This window comes from Carlito syrichta, unplaced genomic scaffold, assembly GCF_000164805.1.
Source record: "Carlito syrichta isolate Samal-C Ts95f unplaced genomic scaffold, Tarsius_syrichta-2.0.1 Scaffold315456, whole genome shotgun sequence".
Classification (NCBI taxonomy): domain Eukaryota; kingdom Metazoa; phylum Chordata; class Mammalia; order Primates; family Tarsiidae; genus Carlito; species Carlito syrichta.
In genome coordinates, this window is record NW_007259552.1 from 323,214 (window position 1) to 348,496 (window position 25,283).

The 25,283-nt window shown below is 48.8% G+C and overlaps 1 protein-coding gene across 1 annotated transcript in view; it reads left to right on the forward strand.

Annotated features, from left to right (window-relative positions):
• Positions 1 to 7,539: 7,539 nt before the first annotated feature.
• AHRR (aryl-hydrocarbon receptor repressor) overlaps positions 7,540 to 25,283 on the forward strand; it is a 70,092-nt gene continuing 52,348 nt past the window's right edge. Inside the window, exons 1-2 of the mRNA XM_008072825.1 lie at positions 7,540 to 7,604; positions 16,990 to 17,171. Of these exons, the coding sequence (XP_008071016.1) occupies positions 7,540 to 7,604; positions 16,990 to 17,171 (247 nt within the window). The remainder of the gene's footprint in view (positions 7,605 to 16,989; positions 17,172 to 25,283) is intronic.

Sequence of the window (25,283 nt, forward strand, 5' to 3'; positions counted from 1 at the left end):
GCGGGCCCGACGGGCGGGCGGCGATGGGAGGGCTTCCCCCGTGCTGCGGCTGACTTTCCTCTGCGAGGCGGCGTCCTTCGAGTCGCAAGCGTCGAGCTTTCCGAAGCCCAGCGCTCCAGTTCCGCTTCGCTCCGTGTGCCCGGGTGACGTTGCGGTGCGCCGGCCGCTGTGTCAAGGTCATGGTCAGGTCTGCCGCCGCGAGGAGAGAATCCCTTGGTTTTCCTGGAACTGTTGCCGTTTCAGCCCTGACATTAAGGCCTTTAATCAGCTTTAAGTTAATGTTTTCTTTCTTTCTTTTTTTTGAGCTGGAGTCTCACGCTGTCGCCCAGACTGGAGGGCAGTGGCCGCTCCCGGCCCCCGCAGCCTCGACCCGCTGGGCTCCGGCGATCCCTCCGCCTCAGGCTTCCGAGTAGCCGGAACTACAGGCGCGCGCTACCACGCCCGGCTGATTTTTTGATGTATTGTGGAGATGAGGTCTCGCCAAGTTGCCCAGGCGGGTCTCGAACCTGCAGACTCAGGCAGTCCACTCACCTCAGCCTCCCAAAGGCGCGGGATTACAGGCTGAGCCACCGAGTCGGGCTGAAAAATTTTGATATTAGAAAGTATTACACCAGGAACGGTGGTTCACGCCTGTGATCCCACCACTCTGGGAGATGGAGGTGGGAGGATTGCCTGAGCCCAGGGGTTCAAGACCAGCCTGAGCAACTTGGCAAGACCTCATCTCTACAATAAACTTAAAAATTAGCTGGGCATGGTGGCGCACACCTGTGGTTCCAGCTATTCGGAAGCCTGAGGCAGAAGGACCGCCTGAGCCCAGCAGGTCAAGGCTGCAGTAGCTGTGAGCATGCTACTGCACTCCAGCCTGGGTAACAGAGTGAGACTCTGACTCAAAAAATATATGTGTGAGCCGGGCTCGGTGGCTCAGCCTGTAATCCCGCGCCTTTGGGAGGCTGAGGTGAGTGGATTGCCTGAGTCTGCAGGTTCGAGACCCGCCTGGGCAACTTGGCGAGACCTCATCTCCACAATACATCAAAAATTAGCCGGGCGTGGTAGCGCGCGCCTGTAGTTCCAGCTACTCGGAAGGCTGAGGTGGAAGGATCGCCGGAGCCCAGCAGGTCGAGGCTGCGGTGGCCGGGAGCGGCCACTGCCCTCCAGTCTGGGCGACAGAGTGAGACTTCAGCTCAAAAAATATATATGTGTGTGTGTGTGTGTATGTGTGTGTAAAGAAGTATTAATTACAACAGTAGAGATGAAAAGAGAACTCCAAAGGGTGGGAGAGTGCCCAAGAAGCACGCTCAGAAGGGGGCTCCCTCCCCAAAGCTGGGGTCCAGGCCTCTGTGGAACGTGTGGTTCAGACCCTTGGATGGCCGAGAAGTTCGCGAGTTTCCTTGTTTCTGGCGGTGGTGAGCAGGAACAGAAAGAAAAATCAGAAACTCTAGAACCCTGAAATACCTCTTCTTCCTTCCAGAATCCTCCACTGGCAAGGATAGTAATATGATCACCGTAAGAAGAAATGCTCAAAAGATCCAACCCATTCACACAGAGCAAGCAGGGAAGGGCGAATGTGGTATCTAGAAGGGACAAATTGATAACCGCGCAACTCTCAAGTACTGTCATACCACCTCATGATCGGTATTTCTGCCCTGACTGGCCTCTGTGCCATAGCTGCCGTACACTTGATGTCCACATATGCTGTTAACCCCATGATACACTGTTATTATTGTTTAATCAGTCAGTTATCTTTTTTATTTTTAGTTGGGGGTCTCACTCTATAACCAAGGCTGGAGTGCAGTGGCATACACATGGCTCACTGCAGCTTCAACCTCCTGGACTCAGGTGATCCTCCTGTCTCAGCCTCCTCAGTAGCTGGAACTACAGGTGTGCACCACTACACCTGACTATCTGTTTTCTATTTGGGGGCACAGAGCATGTAGATGAGGTCTTGCTATGTTGCCCAGACTGGTCTCAAACTCCTGGGCTCAAGTCTTGGCCTCCCAAAGTGCTGGGGTTACAGGCATGAATCACCATGCCCAACCCAGTCAGCTATCTTTTAAAGATATCTAAATAATAAGAAAAAAATCATGCACATTTATCCACATAGTTGCCATTTCCTGTGCTTTTGATCCATTTTGTAGTCTATATTATAATCTGGTGTCATTCATTTTCCTTTGTCCTGAAGACTTCCTTTAATATTTCTTTTCTTTTTTGAGTTGAAGTCTCACTCTGGTGCCCAGACTGGAGTGCAGTGGCCACTCCCGACCACTGCAGCCTCGACCTGCTGGGGTCCGGCAATCATTCCACCTCAACCTTCCGAGTAGCTGGAGCTACAGGTGCGCTCTACCACGCCTGGTTAATTTTTTGATTTATTGTAGAGATGAGAACTTGCCAAGTTGCCCATTTGGGTCTCGAACCTGCGGGCTTAGTCAATCCACTCACCTCAGTCTCCCAAAGCGTGAGATTACAGGCTGAGCCACCGAGCCTGGCTTTTAATATTTCTTACCATGTGTGTCAGCTGGCAATGAGTTCTTTCAGATTTTGTGTGTCCAAGAACTCTTTATTTCATGTTCATTTTTGAAAGATGCTTTCACAGGATACAGAATTCTAGGTTTCAGGATTTTTTCTTTTGTTGCTTTAAAGATGCAGCTTCACTGCTTTCTTGCTTGCATTATTTCTGATGAGGAATCTGCTGTTACACCCAATGCCTATTTTTTACTGTCTTTTTTTTTTTTGAATTGAAGTCTCACTCCTTCGCCCAGACTGGAGTGCAGTGGCACACATGCTCACAGTCACCCCAGTGTCAACCTGCTGGGCTCCGGTGACCCTTCCGCCTCAGCCTTCCGAATATCCAGAACTACAGACACACCACCACTCCTGGCTATTTTTAATTTTATTGTAGAGACGAGGTCTCGCCAAGTTGCCTGGGCTGGTCTTGAACCCGTGTTTGCTATCTTTTAAAATTATCCCACCTAATACTCTTTATGAGCAATTTGATTATGATATACCTTGGTGTAATTTTCCTCATGTTTCGTATGCCAGGTGCTCATTGAGCTTCTTGGATCTGCAAGTTCACAATTTTCACTACATTTGGAAAATATGTCTGCCATTATTTATTACATTTTTGTCATCTCCTTTCCCCTCCTATTCAGTAGGGGCCTGGTTACACACATATTAGGCCTCTTGGAATACTTAAGTGTTTTAGTTTTTATTTGGGCGCTATTGTATATGGTAGTAGTTTTCAAAAACCTAAATTCCTCTTGTTCATTGCTAGTATGTAAAAATGCAATTGAATTTGGTGTGTTATCCTTTTACTGTATGGCCCCACTGAACTCAATAATTAGTGTAATTTATTTATTTTAGTGCAATTTTTGGAATTTCCTACCTGTACCATCTTGTTGTCTGTAAACAGATAAAATTTTACTTCTTCTTTTCCAAGTTTTATGACTTCTGTTTATTTTCTCACTGTATTGCCCTGGCTAGTATATAAATGTGATGTTTAATGGGAGTGGTGAAACAGCACCTTGACCTTGTTCATGATCTCTGAGGAAAGCAGTCAGTCCTTTGCTGTTAGGTGTGATGTTAGCTATAGGCATTTTGTAGATGTCCTTTATCAAGTTATTTAAGTTTCCTAGTCCTTGTTTGATGAGAGATTTTTAAAAAATTATCATGAGTGGATTTGGATTTAGTCAAATACTTTTTTGCAGTATTCAGATGATCATGTGTATTTCTTTTCAGTTTATTAATACAGTGAATTACAGTGACTTTTGGATGTTGAAGCAGTCTTGAATTTCTTAGATAAACTTTACTTGGCTGTGATTTATTATCCTTTTTATGTATTGATGGATTCCATTTGTGAATACCTATATATATTTTTTAAAGAAATCTCTCTCTTTTTTTTTTTTTTTTTGAGTTGGAGTCTCCGTTGCCCAGGCTGGAATGCAGTGGCACACTCATGGACACCAGCATCAACCTGCTGGGCTCTGGCAATCCTTTCACTTCAGCCTTCCAAGTAGCTGGAACTACAGGCATGTGCTACCATGCCTGGCTAAACTACCTATAGTTAACTGAGGATTTTTGTGTTTATGTTCATGTGCGATGTTGGTCTGTAGTTTTCTTTTCTTATAATGTCTTTGGCTTGGTATAAAGTAATGCTGAACTCATAAGTAGGTTGCTAACTTAAAATATTTTCTTTGATTTTCTGCTAAAGATTATAGAGAATTGTTTTTGTTTTTCTTTATTTTAGTAGAATATGCTACCAGTGAAACCATATGGGCTTGGGTTTTTGTTGTTGCTGTTGTCATTGGAATAGCTGTAGGGCTATCCAGGTTATCTTTGTTTTCTTCAATGAGCTTTGATAGTTTTTGTCATTCAAAAAGCTTCCTCCATTTCATCTGAGTTTTTTAATTTGTGGGAATAGTATTTGTCTTAGTCTGCTTGGGCTGCTATAGCAAATACCACAGAGTGGATATCTTAAGCAACAGAAATTTATTTCTCAAAGTTCTGGGGGTGGGATCAAGGTGTTGACTGATTTGGTTTCTGGTGAAGACTCTCTTCCTGGTTTGCAGATGGCTGCTTTCTTGCTGTATCCTCACTCAATGAAGAGAGCGAGCTCTGGTGTTGTTTCTTCTTTTTCTCCTTCTTCCTCCTTCCTCCTCCTTCTTCTTCCTTCTTCCTCCTCTTCCTCCTCCTCCTCCTCCTTCCTCCTTCGAGTTAGAGTCTCACTCCATCGCCCAGGCTGGAGTGCAGTGACATGCTCACAGCCACCCCAGCATCAACCTGCTGGGCTCCAGTGATCCTTCTGTCTCAGCCTTCCAAGTAACTGGAACTATAGGCATGCACTACCATGCCTGGTTAGTTTTTGATTTATTGTAGAGACGAGGTCTCACCAAGTTGCCCTGACTGGCCTCAAGCCAGTGGGCTCAGGCAATCCACTTGCCTCGGCAGCCCAAAGTGCTGGGATTACAGGCTGAGCCACTGAGCCCAACCTCTTCTTCTTACAAGGGAACCAGTTCTATGGGATCAGGGCCTCATACTTATAACATCATTTAACCTTAATCAGCTATGAGGGCAAACTCTCGATCTCCAGTACAGTCACATGAAGGGTTAGGGGTTCAACACATGAATTTGGGGGGAACACAATTCAATTCGTAGCTATAGTCTTCTATTTTCCTTTTAATGTCTGTGGGATCTGTAGTAATGTTTTCCCTTTCATTCCTGATATTAGCAATTTGTGTCTTCTCTATTTCTTGATTAGTATGGCTAGAGGTTTATCAATTTTGTTGATTTTTTTCAAAGAACCAACTTTTGGTTTCATAAATTTTTTTTTTCATTTTTGTGTTTTAAGTTTTTTGCCTTCTCTTCCCATCCTTCTGCCTGACTTAGATTTATTTTCTCTTCTTGTTACTGAAGTTGGAAGGTTAGACTACTTATTTTAGGCCTTTTATTTTCTCTGATATAAGCATTTTATGCTATCAGTTTCCATCAAAGTACTGGCTAGCTGCATCTCACAAAGAATAATATGTTTGTATTTTAATTTTTACTTAGTTCAGAATATTTCTTTGAAACTTCCTCTTTGACCTGTGGTTATTTATTTAGAAGTGGATTGTTTTTCAAATATTTGGGAATTTTCCAGATAGCTTTCTAGTTTAATTCCATTATGTCAGATAACATACTTTATATGATTTCTATTTTTGAAAACATTTTTAAAGGATTGTTTTCAGTACCAGAATAAGGTCCATCTTGGTGAATGTTCCATGTGAAAAGAATGTGTACTTTGCTATTGTTGGATGAAGTGTTCTATAAATTTCTATGAACTCAGGTCTGTTGTTTGGTTATTCTGTATCCTTACTGATTTTGTTTACTTGTTCTACTGGTTGCTGAGATAGCAATGTTGATGTCTCTGATGATCATTCTTTCAGTTTTATTAGTTTTTGTTTCATGAACCTTTTTGAGTTGGGGCCTCACTATATTGCCCAGGCTATAATGCAGTGGCACAATCATGACTCATCTTGGCCTCGACCTCCTGGGCTCAGGTGATCCTTCTACCTCAGCCTCCCAAGTAGCTGTGACTACAGGTGCATGCCACCACACCCAACTAAGTTTTTCATAGAGACAAGATCTCGCTGTGTTGCCCAGGCTGTTCTCAAACTCCTGGCTCAAGGGACCCTCCTGCCTCAGTGCTCCTAAACTGCTGGGATTACCAGCATGAACCATTGTGCCTGACCTTGCTTCATGCACTTTGAAGCTCTGTTCCTAGGTACCTACACATGTAGGATGGCCTTGTCTTTTTGGAAAATTGACTGCTTTTTATTCTGTGATACACCTCTTCGTCCCTGGTGATATTCCTTGTTTCAAAGTGTTCTCTGATACTCATAGAGCCTCTCTGGCTTCGTTTGGTTCGTGTTTGGATGGTGTAGCTTTTTCTACCTACCTATTTCTTTATTTTCAGAGTCAGTGCATGACACTTATTCTGATGTTCTTACGGGCCCTTTCCACACAGGGTAGAAACTGGGTGTTTGAGTCGGCCTCCTCTTCCAGGTGGCCACACTTGCTGTCAGATGAGGGCTCTTAACCTCCTCTCCAAGGCGCTTGGCTCAGAGCCTGGCGTGGGGTGGTTGCTGCAGAAGTCCTCCCTGCATGAAAAAGTCGACGTTCTGTGACAAGAAGGATGAATGTCCTCCCTGGATTGGGGCATGGGTGAGCTGACCAGCCTGGGGAACAGACGGTGGACAGCTCCTTGGGGACCTCTGCTCGGATGCCTGTGCCTGTGTCCAGCACTGCTGGTGGTGGCCAGTGGGTGTGGTCAGTTGGGCTTAGGGCGCTGTGAGTTAGTGACCTAAGTGGAAGCCCTGCATGGAGAGTCAAGTAAAATTTTACGTGGGAACGAGAAAGCCCGTTGGCCCCAAACGCAAGGTCATCAAGGGCAGGGAGGAGAAGAGGAAGAAGACCCTCCACCAACGCCACCAGTAGATGACATCACAGGAGGACATCACACAGCCCCGTGTGCCTCTTGAAGGTGATGAGCTTTGAAGGCAGCAGGCTGCCCAGAGTCTTGACCAGGGCCCCATGCCCGCCTGTGTGATGGTTTCGCCAGCAGCTTGGGACATCTGTCTCCCTCCATCGTGTGCTGAGCAGGCCCTTCTCGAGAAGAGGACAGGAGCCACCTGGCACCAAGGGAGGACCAAGGGTGGACTTTGTCTCAGGAAGACATGAAAGTGGCCCTGGCCCGTACTCACTGGGTGGTGCTCAAGTGTCCCAGCCAAGGGACAGTGACCCCACTGTGTCCTTCCAGCTCTTTCTGCGCACAAGAGGCCCAGGGGTAGAAGGAGGCCCTGCTGGGACCGTCGCAGTCAGCGGGAACCCTGCCCTGGCCGGAGCTGTGTGGGGTGTGCTGGGACAGCGGGGCACCCGCCCCAGCAGAGTGGGCCTCGGCCATGCTCCTGCCTTTTGTGGCTTTGAGACGTCGTGGTGGGCACCGGAGGCAGGGGTCACGTGGGGTTGCTCACATGACTAACACGCTCCCTTTGTTTTCCAGAACCCAAGATGATGATTCCACCAGGGGAGTGCATGTATGCGGGGAGGAAACGCCGGAAACCCCTTCAGAAACAGTAACGTGTCTTCCACTTTTGCTGTCACCACAAAGCGGGAAGTGTTTGCATTTTCATAGAAAATAGTGACTTTTAGGAACAAAGTGAGCCAGGAAGAGGTTTTAGCAGGCTTCCTGGTGTCGGTGTGACACAGTTGTGGCGCCATTGTGCCTGATGTGAGAGTCCAGCAGATACATCCCAGGGCAGCCAGGCCGCATGGGATCCACCCGTGTAGGCGGGCCTAGGTGGCCCAACTCTCCAGTGGGGGGTCCCTCGTGAACTTGCCAGGGCTTGCTGGCTGCTGTCCTGATCCCCGGGGGAGGGCGAGGGCAGGGTCAGGTGACAGGCTTTGTGGAACATCCACGCATCCTTCCAGATGCGTCCACATGTTGGAACCTTCATTCTCTCTAACAGCCCCAGGGAGGACACCACTAGAGCCTCTGAGACTTCACCACAGGCGACAGGGGCCTATGGGCCTCTGGAAGCTTTAGTCAGAGTGGAGAGGAGGGTCCAGGGCCCAAGATCCCGCCCTCTGGGGACACAAAGGCTGTGCTCTGGGTCCCTCTGCCTGCCCGCGGCGGGGCCCTCTGGAGTCTGGGCTGGCCAAGCCAGGCAGTGTGTGGTGCTGGCGGCAATGACTGGAATTTGGCAACCACCTGTGGGGAGGGCAGCAAAGGAGTGGCACCCTCAGGGGGACACAGTGCCCAGCTGCTCCTGCGGGGTCCGTGGACTGGGAAATGAGTTGCTTGACACAGCAGCATGTACTGCACAGTTGTGGATGTGACTTCCCTGTGTGTGACACAGCTGGGTGTGTAAGGCCATGTGTGAGTGTGTGTGAGACTCCACGTGAGGGCTGTGTGTACTCCTGCATCAGTGTCTGTGTGTGGGTCTGGGTCTGGACGGAAGCGCCCTCCTGGCCTTCAGTGGCTGCAGGATTCTGTGCAAGTGGCATCCACTGCCCGACACACACACTCACTGTGAAGCTGAGGTCGACTTCTTGGGGGCAGGACCGCAGAAGGTGGTCTTTCTGCCTGACCTGATTGTGTGGCCTTGGGGCATCCTGAGCGCTGAAGGGCTCAGATGGAACTGGGGACCAGGATTCAGGAAGTGCTGGGGGTCTGCAGGGAAGGGGCAGCATTCTGGGGGCCAGGGAGGACAGAGCTGGCTGCATGTAGGAGGAGCCAGAGAAGGGCTGAGGTGTTTCCATGACTGTCTTCTCAGGAGTGGCAGTGGAATGTGTCCCTGGGTATGTGATGTGAGAGACTCGTGGCAGCGACTTGGCACATGGCTGCAAATACAGTGGCCTCTGCGGTAGGGCAGTCTAGGGAAGAATCAGAACTAGATTCCCTGCTTTTACTGTGTTTTTGTCCCAATTCAAAAGCTTGAGGCAGTGAGTTTTCGGGGCACCGGGCATCTGCCTTTCACCTGCCGATCAATGCTTTGAGCGGGTGGTGTGTTCGACTAATTCAAGACTTGGCCGGCTCCTCAACCTGGCCCTGCCTGGAGGCATCTGATTTTGACAGTTTCTGGTGAATCGCTCCTGAGATATTTTGTGAATGAACTAGCAAATGTGCACGTGCAGTTTATAGGCTTCCTGCCTTGGCATACGAATTCCAGCTTTGTGCACACTGCTGTCCTCCTTAGCGATCATCCCCCAACCACACACCCCATTTTGGCTACACAGTGTAGCGGCATGCTGAGGTTTGTTTGCCAGCCCTCTGCTGGTGCTTGTTGTCAGCCGAAGTCTTCGCAGATGCTGAGCTTGCTGGTGTGTTTGTGTTGGTTACTCTAAAGTAATGGGCCCTGACGACTCTTCACCTGGACTCTCAGGGTTGGGTTTGAGGGATAAGGTGATGCTTCCCTTTGGGACAGGGCGCCTTGTTGACAGTTCCCTGTAAATGTGGTAGGTTCCTGAAGCTCAGTGTTCCTGGACACAGCAAAAATCCACTGCACATGTAGCACCAGTTAGGACCTTTCGCGTCCCCCATGGGATGTAGAGACACAGGGTAAATGATGATACACTGCAGCCCGTACTGCCTGAGTGGTAAGCACTTTGTCTGTGACTCGGGGTCTCTTGTCTTCTTTCTGAATCCACGAAACAGTAACACATTACAGTCTTGCAGGGAGGGTGGAATCGAGTCCCACATCCCACGCTCATGCATGGGGAGGGTAAGTACCTAGACGTGAAACTTGCTCTGTCAAAGGGGAGGAGCAGGTGTGATGTCGCAGTTGTGACCAAACTTCCAAGTTCGAGAGCTGTACCCAGCTAAGTCCTCATCCGTGCCTCCTCCCTGGGCCTGGCACATGGTGTGTTCCCGACTTTGGAGACTTGAATGTGCATCCTCTGATCACAAGCGAGGCCTAAGAGCTTTTTGTATTCCCTTTTCTGTGAGCCATCTATGTTTTATCTCTTGCTCATCTTAAAAATTAGATCATTTATGTGTTTGTCCTTCTTGGTTTGTGAATTAGGAAATTAATTATTGAACGAGTTTCAATATTTTACCCTGGTTTTGATTTTACTTGTGTGTTCTTTGCCATGTGGGAAAAAACTGAACTTGTATGAAATTGAATTTATTGATCTTTTCTTTGTGGCTAATTAATTTTACATCATGATTAGAAAGATCTTTCCTGCTTCAGATTTATATCAGAATAGTCCCATTATATCTTCTAACACGTTCCTTAAAAAATAATATGTATATGTTTAAATTTAAAACTTCTGAGCACTTGAGAAAAAGAGGAAAAAATAAACGGAAAAGAACAAAAGACAAAAGCTGATTTGCAGGGCAACGAAAGACAGTGAGTGGCTTCAGTGTCTCAGACCCAGACACGCACACCTGCTGCAATCACAAGTCCTGGCTGTGTGTGCCAAAAGGTGAGGTGCAGGGAGGTGGAGGAGGCTGGCATGTCAAGCGTGGGCATCTTCATGAAGGCAGTGGTGCTAACTTAGTGGGGGGCTGCTGGGCATGTGCACCTGTCTTTGTTGGTTGCCTTCTCTTGGCATAGTGATTCTAGACTCGTCCGTATCTGTTTGCGTCAAGTGTGCTCCTTTTATTGCAGATGCATGGGTATGCCAGGTTTGCTTATTCACGTGCAGAGAGACATTTTGGATGTTCCCAGTTTTGGGCTGTCACAAATAAAGCTGCCACAAACATTTTTTTACAAGTCTGTATTGGTATATGTTTTTTGTCTCTCAGTGCATGTTAACTTTCTAAGAATCCATCTAGCTGTTTTTCAAAGCAGTTGTACCACGTCATGTTCCCAGTGACGGCGCAGGAGGGTTCCAGCTCTCTCCATTCTCACCAGTACTTGTCATGGCCAGTCTTTTTCATCGGGGCCGTCCTCATGGGTTGGTGGTATCTCATCAGGGTTTTGATTTCCATTTCCCTGATGACTAATGGTGTTGAATAAATTCTTATGTGTCTACTCATCATCCATATATCTAATCTGGTGAAGTGTCTGTTTAAATAACTTGCCTATATTCTTATTGGTTTGTTTTTTTTATAGTATTGAGTTGCAAGTGTGGTTTCTTTTTGTTTGTTTGTTTGTTTCACATATCCTGGATGCAAGCCCTTGTTTCTTCCAGTTGATGACTTTTCATTTTCTTAATATTCTTTCAAAAGATATTTTTAAAGCTTTTGATGAAGACTGCTTTATTAATTTTTTGTTCTTTTTGTGTTCTAGGAGACCCATGACTATCCTGAGGGCTCAGATTTTTGCACATGTTAACTTGTAAAGCTTTATAGTATTTAGCTATATAATCCATTTTGAGTTAATTTTGGGATCTTGTGTGAGACTAGTTCATTTGTTTTCATGAATATACAGTTGATCTGACACCATTTCTGGAAAAGACTTTCCTTTCCCTATTGAATTGCTCTAGTATCTATGTGGAATAATGTAAAATCAATAGACTCAATGAAAAATATGTGTCTACTATATTCACTCTATTCTGTTCGTCTGTATTTCTATGTTTTCTCTATTAACCAAAGCATCTTTAATATTGTGGTTTTAGAGAAGGCTTAAAATCAGTAGGATAAGTCCTCCCACCGTGTTCTCCTTTTTAGCTGGCTATTCTAGGTCTCTTGCTTTTCCATGTACATTTTAGAATCACTTTGTCAATTTCTGTAAAAATTCCTGTTGGAATTAGATTGCATTGAATATATATATCAGTTTGAGGGAGAATTGCCATCTTAACAATAATAAGCCTTCCAATCCAAGAACACAGTATTCTTTCTGTTTATTTTGGTCTTTCAAAGTTTTTCCAGTGTCATTGTGTAGCCCTGGCATCTTTTGTTGGATTGATCCTCAGGTACTTTTGTTTCTGGTGCCTCGAGGCATCCTCTGTAACTCTCCTTCCTGCTAGCTGGCTTGCTACCTCCCCCACCTGCTTCTGTGCTGAGGGTTTTGGATTGAACTCCCTGGTTCCCGTCACCACCCGCTGAGTCTCCTCCACCCTGGAGTGAGCTGGAGCATCTTCCCTGTGCCTCCTCACTGGCTCCTGCACCTCAGTCCATGGCCAGCATCCCCTCCTCCCAGCCCCATGATGGCAGTCCCCACCCCTTCTGCCCACCTATGTGGGTCAGCACTCATGGAGCTGGGAGTGGAGGCTGGTGGTGGCACCTGCATCAGGTCCATCAGGTGCTCTGAGAATGTCTGGAGGAGTGAAGCTCCTTGAACACCCTCTCCTTCACCAGGAAATGGCCCTCCCCTTTGGTGCCAGGCAAAAAGGCCTTGGGGGAGGCAGAGAACAGCCATGGCTCAGCTGGGTGACGGGCCCCACCCTCAAGGAGAGGCAGCTCTACGTGGGGTGGGATCTGAGCCGGCCATGATGCAGAGAGGCCTTGCCCAGGTGGGGATGGCACCGGGTGCTGAGGCAGCCGAGGGAAGGTACAAGCACCATGTGAGGGCGGGCAGGCAGGCATCCACAGACGTGAGCTGGAGGCAAGGAGGACACATGTGACCTTGGAGGACAAAGTCTGTCTTGGCCTGTTTCTGTTGCTTATAGCAGAATACCTGAAACTGAATGATTTATAGGAAAAGGAGTTTATTTCTCACAGTTATGGAGACTGAGAAGTCCATGGGAAGGGGCTGCATCTGGTGAAGCCATCTTGCAGGCAGGACTCTGAGTCCAGAGCTCGAGGCTGTCAGACAGCGAGGCAGTGGGGCAGGTGGCTCGGGTTGCTCCTCCTTTTGTTATGAAGCCACCAGTTCCCCTCTCGTGGTAACTCTTGACCCCACGAGCCCGTCTATGCATCTATAGTAACCCGGTCATAGTGCCCTTGTGATCAATCACTTCTTAAAGGCCCACCTCGCAATACTGCCACAGGGGAGGTTAAGTTTCAACAGGAGTTTTGGAGGGGATGAGCACTCAAACCATAGCACAGCCATGTGGACTGGGTGAAGGCGCTGTGTGGCCTGGCAGGGCATTGCTCCAGTGCCTGCGCACGCCTGCCGTGTGTCCGTAGCCCACCCTCTCTGCTGCTGCTGGCCATCGGCTGGCTCGCCCATCTTCCTGGTGTCCCTCTCCGACCTCCCTCGATGGCTACCTGCCAATCAGGCATCCCCTCGCTTTCTGGGGAGGCCACAGGTGTTCTTCCCTGGCAGGTGGGCCTCTCCTCTGGCCAGGGCATGCCAGTGTACTCTAGCATGGTCCTGTTTATCCCCAGGTTCTCCTTCCTGTTTATTCTCTGGCTAGCAGGTTGAGTCATTTTTGGTGAGTGCCACATTACAAAAAACCAGAAAGTCTAAAGGTGACCAAAGATAATCCATAGAATGGGAGAGAATATTGTAGAACACGTACTTGGCAGGATTCTCATAGCCTGAACATACAGGATTCTTGGAGTTCAAGAACAAAAAGACAAACAGTCAATGTAACACTGAGCAAAGGACTTGCAACAATATCTCTCCAAAGAAGATACACCAGTGGACAGCAAGCACATGAGACAGTACTCAACATCATTAGCCATTAGAGAAATGCAAAGCAAAACCACAGGGAGATGCCACTTTTGGTCCACTAGAATGACCACCATTAAAGAAAGGAAAGTATTAGCCAGGCGTTGTAGTGTGCGCCTGTAGTTCTGGCTCCTTGGAAGGCTGAGGTGAAAGGATCACCGGAGCCCAGCAGGTCGATGCTGGGGTGGCTGTGAGCTGCACTCTAGCCTGGTCGACGGAGTGAGATTCCAACTCAGAAAAAAAAAAAAAGGAAAGTAATACATGTAGGTAAGGGTGTGGAGAAACTGGAGCCCTTATACATTGCTGATGGGAATGTAGACTGGTGTAGCCACTGTGGAAAGCAGTTGGGTGGTTCCTCCAAAAGTTAAATATAGGCCAGGCATGGTCACTCATGCCTGTAATCCCGCATTTTGGGAGGCTGAGGCAGGAGGATTGCTTGAGGCCAGGAGTTTGAGACTAGCCTGGGCAACATATTGAGACTCTGTCTCTACCAAAAAAAAAAAGTATCCGGGTGTGATGCTGTATACCTGTAGTCCTAGCTACTAGGGAGGCTGAGGTGGGAGGATTGCTTGAGCCCAGGAGTTTGAAGCTGCAGTGAGATATGATTGCACCACTGCACTCCAGTGTTGGTGACAGAGCAAGATCCTATCTCAAAAATTAATAATTAAACATAGAATTAACATGACCCAGCAATTCCACTCCTGATTATATATCCAAGAGAATTGAAAGCATGTGTTCAAACAAAATCTTCTAAATGGGTGTTCACTGCAGCTTTATTCACAATAGCCAAGCAGAGGAAACAACCGAAACGTTCATATGTGGTCTGTTCACACACTAGAATATTACTCAGCCATAAAAAGGAATGAAGCACTAACACATAATACAACATAGATTAACCTTGAAAATATTAGGCCATGTGAAAGAAGCTAAACACAAAAGGTCATGTATTGTTTGATTCCACTTATCTTAAATATCCTTAATAGGCAAATCTATAAAGACAGAAAGCAGGTTGTTGGTGGCCGGGGTCTAGAGGAAAGAGAATCAGGAGAGACTGCTAATAGGTTAAGGGGGCTCTCTTGTGATGATAACAATGTTTGGAGCTAGATAGAGGTGATGGTTGCACAACTTGTGTTTGCACTAAATACCACTAAACTGTTCACTTTTAGATGGATAGTTTTGTTATGTGAATTACATCTCAACTTAAAAAAATAAAACCAAAAATAAAACCTGAGTAGCTCTGGATTTGATGCTGTGAGGCTACTTGTAATTGGTTTATGGAGTAGGTCATTAGACAAAGAAAGGGAAGGGCTCTTGTGGTGGAGTTTCTGATAGAAGGAATGGCTTAAGACTTGTAGCCTGCAGGCTGTCAGCTTATTTATAACTGCAAACATGATAGAAAAATAAGGAACTTCTGAACAAAAGACACCAAACCTCCAATAAACAATAGGAGTCCCACCACTGTGATGTACCACGATGACAGCAAGGTACATCACAATGGTGGGACTCCTATTGTTTATCGGAGGTTTGGTGTCTGGTAAGTCAGGCCAGACCACTTCTGTGGTTCTGCCTGAATGCACTCTGCTCCGTCTCCCTAACCATTCCCAGGAACTGGTCTCTGCACTGGCTACCATTTTTACTTTTGCACAATTATCTGTGGGTGATATCTAGAATGAGGTGAAGTAGTTTCTGTGGTGATTAAGAGGACCAGATGAAGGAGACTGTCACTGTGAGATAAGAAGGTCACACACAGGGACAGTCACTGTGAGGTGGTAGTGTCAGAAGAAGAAGATTGTTACTGTGAGGCCATAGGGTCATCTGAGGGGACTGTCACTCAGAGAGGGTCATGGTCATGAGGGGACCATCATTCTGAAGTGAGAGGGTCAGATGAGGGGACCGTCACTCTGAGGTGAGGCAGATCAAGGGACTGTCACGCTGAGGTGAGAGGGTCAGATGAAGGCGACCGTCAATCGTGGTGAGAGGGTCAGATGAAGGGGATTGTTACTCTGCAGCGAGTGTCAGATGAAGGGGACAGTCATTCTGAGTTGAGTGGGTCAGATGAAGGGATCGTCATGCTGAGGTGAGAGCATTATATGAGGAGACCATCATTCTGAGGTGGAAGGGTCAGATGAAGGGACCATCACTCTGAGATGAGAGGGTCAGATGAGAAGAGACCATCATGCTGAGGTGAGAGGGTCAGAAGAAGAAATTGTCACACGGAGGTAAGAAGATCAGATTAGGGGACATCATTCTGAGTTGAGAGGGTCAGATGAAGGGGAAAGTCATTCTGAGGTGAGAGGGTCAGCTGAATGAACTGTCACTCCTAGGTGAGAGGGTCAGATGAAGGGACCATCAATCTGAGGTGAGAGGGTCAGATGAAGGGGATTGTCACACTGAGGTGTAGGGTCAGGTGAGGGGACCCTCACTCTAACCGGAGAGGGTCAGATGGAGGGAACATTCATTCTGAGGGGAGAGGGTCGGATGAAGGGAGCGTTATACTGGCTTGAGAGAGTCAGACGAAGGCACTGCCACTGTGATGTCAGATGAATGGATCAGTCCCTCTGAAGTAAGAGAGATAAGAGCACGGTCACTGTGAGGTGAGATCACAGATCAAGGGAACGGTCACTGTGGCATGAACTGTGAGATGAATGTCCTGTCATGTTGGGGCAGGTTGGCCCTGGACCTATCTCTAGGCATCGTGGTTTGAAGTCCTGGCAGGATGATCCTCCTGTGTGGGCAGAGCAGGTCTGCCATGGCCTCCTCAGAGATTTGAGTGAGGCATTTTCTGTCCCTTCCTTGGCCACAGCCACGTCTGCTGGGCCTAGGAGTGGCGGGTCCCCAGGCTCTTTGCACTGAAGGTCCTCGAACATTCTCATGCCAGCCTTCTTGAGCCCCGCTCTGCAGAGGCCACAGTGAAGCCAGAAGGCCTCTCGCACTACAAGGCACAGCCTGGGAGCTGCAAGGCCCAAGAGGCTTGTTGGAGTCAGGTGTGGAGTCAGGAGTTTCAGGTCTTACCTGTAGGTGCCGTGAGAAGCTTCTTGCTTTTCCTGGCATGTGCCAGGCAAGGCCCTGAAGACCGGGAGACCCTGAAGGACGCTGAAAGAGCGTGGGGTTTTCCACACACACTCTTTTACCTAGAAGGCCAAAGGTCGCATGTCCTCCTCCCACCTCAGGGAACCAACCGAGAGGTCAAGACGCATGCCAGCCTCCCACGGCCAGGTGGCTGCACTTTGTCCTCGCCCGAGCTGTTCTCGCACCAGTTTGTTCTTGGTTTCTCTCTGTTGAGTTACAGTTTACGATGTACATTTTGGTTTTTCAGTGTGTTGTCTTCAGGCGACTTCTAGTTGTTGCCTGCACTTTTCTCTTGGCGGCAGCTTGAATGCCCCTGGAGAGCAGCTTTCCACCCCGTGGAGCCAGTGCTTCAGTGGAGAAGCCTGTCTGACTGAGGCGTCTCCCACAGGAGGCCCGCCCTGGGGGCTGAGAAGTCTAACCCTTCCAAGCGGCACCGGGACCGCCTCAACGCAGAGCTGGACCACCTGGCCAGCCTGCTGCCGTTTCCACCCGATGTCATCTCCAAGCTGGACAAGCTTTCCGTCCTGCGCCTCAGCGTCAGTTACCTGCGAGTGAAGAGCTTTTTCCAAGGTAGGACTAACCCACATTCAGCTGGGTCTGCCCTGGGTCCTCCTGGGTCTCACCTATGTGTACCTGGGTCTAGCTGGGTCTTGCCTGAGGCCTCCTGGGTCTCCCCTGGGGCCAGCTCTCACCAGGTGAAGTGTGTCTGGCTGGTGGGTATGTGATGTGTACCCGCTTCTTCCCCACCCCGCTCGCACTGACTCACCCAGGAGACCTGGCTCCTGGCTGTGAGCTGGCAGTGCTGTGGATTCTCCCAGGTGCCAGCTCTGGCCCTGGCTGTTCCTGACACTCAGGCCAGGGCCTACCACCCCTCTTTGGGCCTCTGGCCCTGGGTTTGGTGACTGCTGTGCAGATCTGGTGGGAGAGGCTAGAGCTGGCTCTCCCCTACTGGTCCTCACTGGGGCTTAACCTAGCCCTGGGGCCTCCAGGGCTGGGCTCCATGGAGGAGCAGGACGACCGAGGCAGCCGACCCCGTGTGGCCTGTTGCCTGGGCTGCTCTGGAGGACTGCGTTGCCCTGCCCCAGTCCTCGGCCGCCCTGGGGTACCTGTGTAGACCCTTCCCCAGCTCTGGGTGTGCCTTGGGTGTCGTCATGGACTCTGCTCCAGCCCTGGGTGCCACTGGGGTGCTCGTATGGCTCCCGCTCTAGCCCTGGGCGTCCCTGGGGCGCCCACACAAACCTTGCTTCAGCCCTGGGTGTCCCTTGGGTGCCTCATGGGCCCTGCCTCCTCCCTGGTGCCCCTGGGTGCCCACATAGACCCTGCCCCAGCCCTGGTGCCCCCGGGGTGCTCGCGCAGGCCCTGCCCTAACCTTGGTGCTCTTTCACTGCCCACACTCCAAGCCAGGCCCCTCCCTAAGAACTACTGCTGTGTCCTGTTCTTCCAAGGTGGGAGCTTCCAGGAGATCCTGCATCTCAGGGCCTCCTTTAAGCTCCAGCCTTCCTTTGGGTAGAAGGATTTTCAGTTTCCTCCCCAGCACACAGGAACTTTTGTTCTGGAGATGAGGATTGGTGGGGTCTGGCCCTGGCCCTGCCCCCATGTTTTCTTCGACCTTCCCGTGAGGTCCCTGGAAAGGCATATCCCTGCTGTGTCCCCCAGGGGTTCCATTTTCAGGATTTTATCTGAATTCTCCTCGCCAGTATCCACAGTGTCTGGTTCGGTCTTGTCGGTCCTTGGAACTGCTGTATTTGCTTAAGTTTCTGGTTGCTGCGTGCCTGGGACCTTAGATTTCTCATGGGCTCAAGAGAACTTGCAGACTCATGGACTGAGGCCCCTGACGCTGTTGGAAGGTGGAAGAGAAGCTGCTTCCAACTTCTGGGTCTCCCTGCTGAGGGTGGCATGCCCTGAAGTGGTTAGAATCATACTACTTTAAAAATTAAAAATCCATTTGCCTGCCAGGTGGAACCTCCAGCAATGGGTCAGATGACTCTTCTAGGTCAGCTGCCTGGGTGCAGTGTGGCCAGAGTGCATTCTGATTCTGGGTGGAGAGTGCTGCCGGGTCCGCTCCTCGCATCCCTCTAGGGGAAGGGGGTCTGTCTCAGTGTGTGACGCTCTTAGCACTTGGGCCCTACAGGTCTTCAGGAATCCCAGTGAAGGCCATTGCCCATGGGAACATGGGAAGGAAAACCCATCAACACTCAGTGTTGCACACAGTGTCCCACTGTGCCACGGCTCTGGTCTCCCCTGGTCCTGGAAGTCCCCCGTCTCCACGTGAATCGAACACTGCACAGTGTTAATGTTTCTCTCTGTGTGGTGAAATTACAGCATGTCTTAGCTTTACTATCCAGGCTTTCCAATTTCATACTGGAAATGTATTCGTTTTATGCATTCATCTCATCCCCATCCTGGGCCTCCTTGCCCCCAGGCACTGTGTAGTCACTCCTAGCTCCGGGGGAGTTGGGCTCAGTTGACCTCAGAGACCTGGAGTGTTGCCACATGTGCAGGACGCGGCTTTTCCAGGAGGGCTATATTGTGGTGAAGAAGCTGAGAAATGCAAAACGTGGCAGAGTACCACCCTGAGCACACCCATGCGTGGGGCACCAGGACAGGATGGGGCGTGGCTCCCGGATTTGCTCTCTGGGAAGCCCCTTTCATGGATGGAGTGGTGTGGGAGGCGGCCTCTGTGTTTGGACAATGCAGCCGCAACTGGGACTGCCCCGGCTGGGGAGGCTTTGACCCTGAGCCGAAGATGCCGCCCTCCTCCCAAAGCGCACTCAAAACGCAGACCTGACCTCCTGGCTGCGAGCCTTGGCAGGCAGGGGTCACTTTCTCTCTGGACGTGTCCTGCTGTGCCCAGACAGGCCAGGACTTGGAGGGCTGTGAAAATCTTCAATTCCGATGTTTCCAGCAAGTTCAGACGACCGTACGGAAGGATACCTGAATGCCGGTTCTTCTTAACCTGCAAGTGAGGGAGTTTCCCATGTGACCACAGATGGCAAACCTGTGGCCATGTGCCCTGCTGGGCCACCTGCTGATGCAGATGTGGCACCTGGACGTCAGTCTGACCCATGCGTGGTGAAGGCTCACGCCTGGCAGCAGACAAAGCAAATCTCAGTGGCCCACGGGCTTTATGAGAACAGCTCAGCTTTCACAGCTGGTCCAACAAACTTCTTGATTTTTCATCAAGGATTCGGAACTTTGCAGTCCCTTTTAAGCTGCACACTTTAAACTAAATTCTAAAAATTCCTCACTTCATGTCCACTGTGTAGTTAGAAAAAAGTGAGTAAAAACTGGATCTTAACCCGTGCCTCTTGACTCAGAGATGGATAAGCTAATTTCATTAAAACTGCCATAAAAAGGCACCTTTGAGAAGGACATGAACCGGGAAGTTTCAGCCTCAGACGGTGATGATGGCCAGAAAATGGACTTGTAAAGTTTCCCCTACTGCTAACTTCCATGCATTTTTGGGAGGCAGTGGGTTTGTTTTGTTTTTATTTATTTGGGGACTGGCACTTTAAGATACAAAACCCTCTGCTTCTCCCCTCGTCTGCCGGTGACTGTTAGGCTGGGATTTTCCACTCTTGTCAGCTCTACTATTCACAAGAGGAGGAATTCAGGGTAAAGGAAAAGGGAGGGAGGCGGCACAGGGGAGATGGTCGCTCATCGCCTTGAGGAGCACAAGGGGCGCGGCAGAACCGTCCACATCTGCCTGATCTTGTTGAGGAGGTGGGCAGCTGGGCCCCTTCCAGGCTCATTCCTGGGTCAGAGAGTGGGATGTGAGACTCTGAGCACTGGCTGGGAAGGGTTCGAGAAGCCCCAGTCGCTGTTGCCAAGGCCCAGTGGTTGGTCAGGTCACCCTCCCAGAGCAAAGGCACCACAGTGCTGACTCCCTGGGGGGCGCCTGCCTTCCCCTGGAAGTCCATGGTGGGCAGACATGGCTGAGAAGTGCTCAGGAGCGAAGGCCCTCAGTCCACCCAGGCCTGGCATGGGGACTATGTCTACCTGCTGACGCACCAGGACCAGAGCGTGGATCGGGGCAAACGCATGTGTGCCTCCATTGCTGTGGAGAAGAATGCAGAGAGCGGGAACAGTCCAAAGCAAAGCAGAGCGAGAAGGGAGGGGAGGCACAGCTGCAACTCTGTGAAGACCAGAGACATTTCCTGTGGGTCGCTGATGCGCCATCCTTCCTTGGTTCTCACCTGTGTGGGGCATCGGAATGTTTGTTCCTTTGTGTTCTCAGTGTGCAGCTGTGGGGCCTGAACGCACACCTGTGCCAGTCCCGGAACCCCCCCACTCGGGGTCGGTTCTGTTCCTGAAGCTCACCTGGGCTGAAGGGGCATGTCTGCTTCACCCGCACTGGGGGTAGAACAAGAACAGAAGCCCCACAACATCCTGAAGATGGATCCTGGGATCTTGAACTTGGGAATACCATGTTCATTAGCTGTCAAAAGTTGAGTGTCTCTTGGGACCATTAATGGTTTTGTAAGCTCAGGCCTGAGGTGTGTGTAATTATTAAGCCAAATTGTACCAGTTTTCAGCTTTCACTGAAGATTTATTCTTCTCTTGATGATCCTTGCTATGGACTGAATGTTCGTGCCTCCTTCCCGTTCATATGCTGAAGCCCTAACCCCCAGTGTGACTGCATTTGGAGACAGGCCTTAGGGGAGGTCATTCAGGTCAACGAGGTCATGAGGGAGGGGTTCTGATCTGATAGGGTTAGCATACTTGAAAGAAGAACACTCACTCACTCTCACTCTTTGTACACAGAAGAAAGTCCACGTGAAGACACAGTGAGGAGGAAGGCCCTCGTCAGAAACTGAGTTTGGTGGCTCCTTGAGCTTGGACTTCTAGCCTCCAGAACTGAGAGACAATAAAGCCATCTTGTCAAAGCAAGCCCCTCTGGCATGGCGGAGGGCTGGGACTTGCTTTCTCTCCTCTGCAGAGGGAGTGCTTGGTGCTCGTCTGGCCACAGATGCAGGCCTTGCTGCATGTGACCTCCAATGCTGCAGGTGCTGCTAGGCTCTCCTTCCCTCGTCCTGTTCTCTCCTTCACGGGTACTTTCCAGGAGGTGGCTTCCCCTTGGGGGACACTGCCGGCACCATCACACCAGTTTCAAATCATTTTGGGGTACCTCTGTGTGCTTACGGTCCAGGAAGGACAGAGACTGGTCTTGTCCTGATGCTGTGTGGCCACTCCTGTCCCTAATCCTGGGGCCCTTGAGGAATGGTTTCCCACATACCATTGTGGTTGCCGGGAAGGATGGCTCTTGATTATCTTGAGCTGATTTTATTTTTCCTGCCTCTTTTAGTTGCCTCCAAAAGGTAAATCTGGCCAATAAGAAGAGCAGGGACTCACTTATTCGTTTGCTCATTCATTCCCGGTGCTTGGGTCTATCCAGGACACGTGAAGGGAGCTGGCGAGCGTCAGCAGAAAACAACTGATTTCTTTCTCACATTTGTCCCAGCAAGCTTCCTTTGTGGGCGAGTTTTCTGTCTGTGCCTGCAAGAAAGGGATAGCCCTAGGACTCCTCTGGTCCCTTCTGGGCAATTCAGTGTCTTCCAGGAATGTGGCCCAGGCAGGCTGGGCTTGGAAACTACTGCGGGTCCCACGACACAGTCACCACTTGAACGTCTTCCAGATGTGAGCCCCCTCCCCACTTCATCTGTGGCTGTGGCAGGTGGTGGTGGGGGGTGGCTGCTGCTTCTCCTGGTCCTCCCCGCTGGCAGCCGTGACTTCTGGCCCTCTGGGGAGGGAGAGGAGGACAGGAGAGGCTCTTCACAGCTGGCCTGTCTGAGAGCTGGTTGGGGATCCCGGTATCTTGGGTGAACTTGTGGTCTCTCCAGAGCCCACCGTTTCTGGGTGTCTCTGCCACTGTGGCTAGCGCAGGCCATTCGTCCTTGGGGTCCCTTGCATCACCTCCTTAGGCACAGGTGGTAGAGGTCTGCTCTCGGGAGAGGTGTCCTCTGGGCAGTAGTAAGCCACTCAGACCAGTTCTTAGGCAGGATGGCCCACCCAGTCCCCAGGAAGCGTGTCCCTTTGGCCCCCAGGCTGGCAGTTATTTTCACATGCAGGCCGGTTGCCTCCTGGGAGTGCCAGAACTGCCTCTTACCCATGAGATTTCCCAAGGGCACGAGGGACAGCCACCTTCAGCACCAGCCTCAGGAGGCATGCGGCAGGCCCTCACGGGCCTCAAGAGCCTCCCTCACTGGGCATGAGGTGAGGAGAAAGCCCCTCAGCTCTTCATGATGCAGAGCAGAGGGCGTGGGACTCAGAGCACAGCCCCTCCAAGGAAACTCTCCTTTCAGCCCTCAGCTTCTCTCCAGCACTCTGCCCAGATTCTCAGTGTGGAGTGTGGGTGCAACTGGTGCCTGCTGTCTTGGGGCCTCAGCTAAAATTCAGGCTGGAAGCGTTCCATGTGAACATCCTGCCACGATGCCATAGTCCTTGCCTCCTGGTATCTAGTTTAGTGGTGAATGTCTGCTACCAAACAGTCTCTTGGACCTCTGGTATGTGTCCGATACATCTTTCTGCTGCACTCAGCCACAACTACAAGATAAAATATTTTGAACCTTTAAAAATAAGGTTTAATTGATTTGCTAGCAGAAAATTAAGGAATACTCAGAGACCAAAAACTGAGTGAAATGGAGAACTCAGAGACAACTTTACTAAAGTAAATTATTAAAGAGTGTACTTCACGCGGAAGGAGGAGAGCTCCAGTTGGAAATTTGAGGTGCAAGAAGGAATGAAGAGCAAGAAGGTGGTGACTATTTGGATACATCAAATCAAACATTGTGTAAAACAATAATGATGATATATTACAAGAATAAAAAAATCAGAGCCATAATGTCATATAAATTTGAAGAGGGCAATTTGAGTTAAAAAGTTAAAAGTTCCCTGTGTTAACTTCAGAGGATGGTTATTTAATATATAATCAAATTTCCAGGACAATCATCAAGACAATAGAAAATGGAATTGAACTTTAATGGAAAGAAAAAAATGCAATAAGGAAATAGAACCAATCAAAAGGAAAAGACAAGAAAGAGAAAAACACAAAAGAAGTAGAATAGCACAAAAGTTCGAATATATCAATAATTACAATAAATGTAAATGAACTAAACGTGACAATTAAAAGAGAATGGATTACTGCATGTTGCTTACAAAGAACACATCTAAATTCTATGGGAACAAAAAAGGTGAAAGTAAAAGGATGGGAAAAGACATACTGGGGAAATATTGAGAAAATCTGGTGAATCGATATCAATGTCAAAAAACTGAATTTTGAGTAAAAAAGCATTACTGGAGACATAGAAAATCACTACATAGTTCAGTTCATCAAGCAGATAAAATAATTTTAAATTTGTGTGCTTCTAATAACATAACTTCAAAATATATTTTAAAAATGACAGAACTGTGAGGAGGAATATATAAATCCATCACCAAAAATAAATATTTTAAATACTCTAACTCAGTATTTAATAGAACAAGTAAATAAAAGCCAGTAAAGGTTCTAGAAGATTTGAACAATGTAAAGAAATAAAAAGGTTAACCTAGGACATAACATAAAGCACTATACCCCAAAACTATAAAATTCACATCTTTTCAAGCCCATATGAAACTTTAAATATATTGAAACTATATCGGTCAATAAAGCAAGCCTAAATAAATTTAAAAAGACAAAATCATGAAGAACTCATGGTGGGTCCTCAGTACAAATAAACTGGGAATCAGTAATAAAAAGATAACTTAAAACCCCTTATATTTGGAAATAAGTAAACACACATGTAAATAACTCAAAGGTCAAATAATAAAACATGATGTAATTTAGAAATATTTACAGATCAAAATGTGTAGGATGTAGCCAAAGCAATGCTTAGAAATAAATAAACTTGTGTTTATGTGTAAAAGAAGAAAGGCCAAATATCAGCGAGCTAAGCATTCAATTACATAGTTCTGATAAAGAACAGTAAAAAAAAAGTGGGGGGGTGTCAATGAAAGGAAATAAGAGAAAAGGTATTAATGAAATAGAAAAGAAACGCAATAGAGTTACTTTAAAATTATAAATTTGAGGCCGAGGTGAGAAGATTGTTTGTGCCCAGGAGTTTGAGACCAGTCTGGGCAACATAGCGAGAAAAGTTAAAAGAAAAAACAAAAAAGAAAAGAAAAAATCAGCCAGGTATGGTGGCTCACACCTTCAGTCCCAGCTGTTTGGGAGGTGGAGGCATAAGGACCCCTTGAGCCCAGGAGTTCGAGGCTGCAGTGAACCATGATCATGCCACTACCCTCCAGCCTGGGCGACATAGTGAGACCCCGACTCAAAAAAATGAAATTAAATTTAAAGTAAATAAAATGATAAACTTTACAGTGATCTGGTGAGATTGGTCAAGGAAAAAAGATGACACAGGAAGATAAAAGGAGGCCTGAACACGGCATCCACTGGCCATGGTGCCACAGGGCACAAGGCTCACGGCCTTCCTCAGGGGAGGCTGTCCGCAGCACAGCACACCTCTAGCCTTCCCAAGCCAGGCCCTCCTGCCAGCCCTCCCACCAGTCCCTCACCTTCCTCAGGACTTTGCTCTAGCGTCCTCCTCAGAGGACTTCCCGTCCACACTTTTAACACCACGACCGCCGGGCTCGGTGGCTCAGCCTGTAATCCCGCGCCTTTGGGAGGCTGAGGTGAGTGGATTG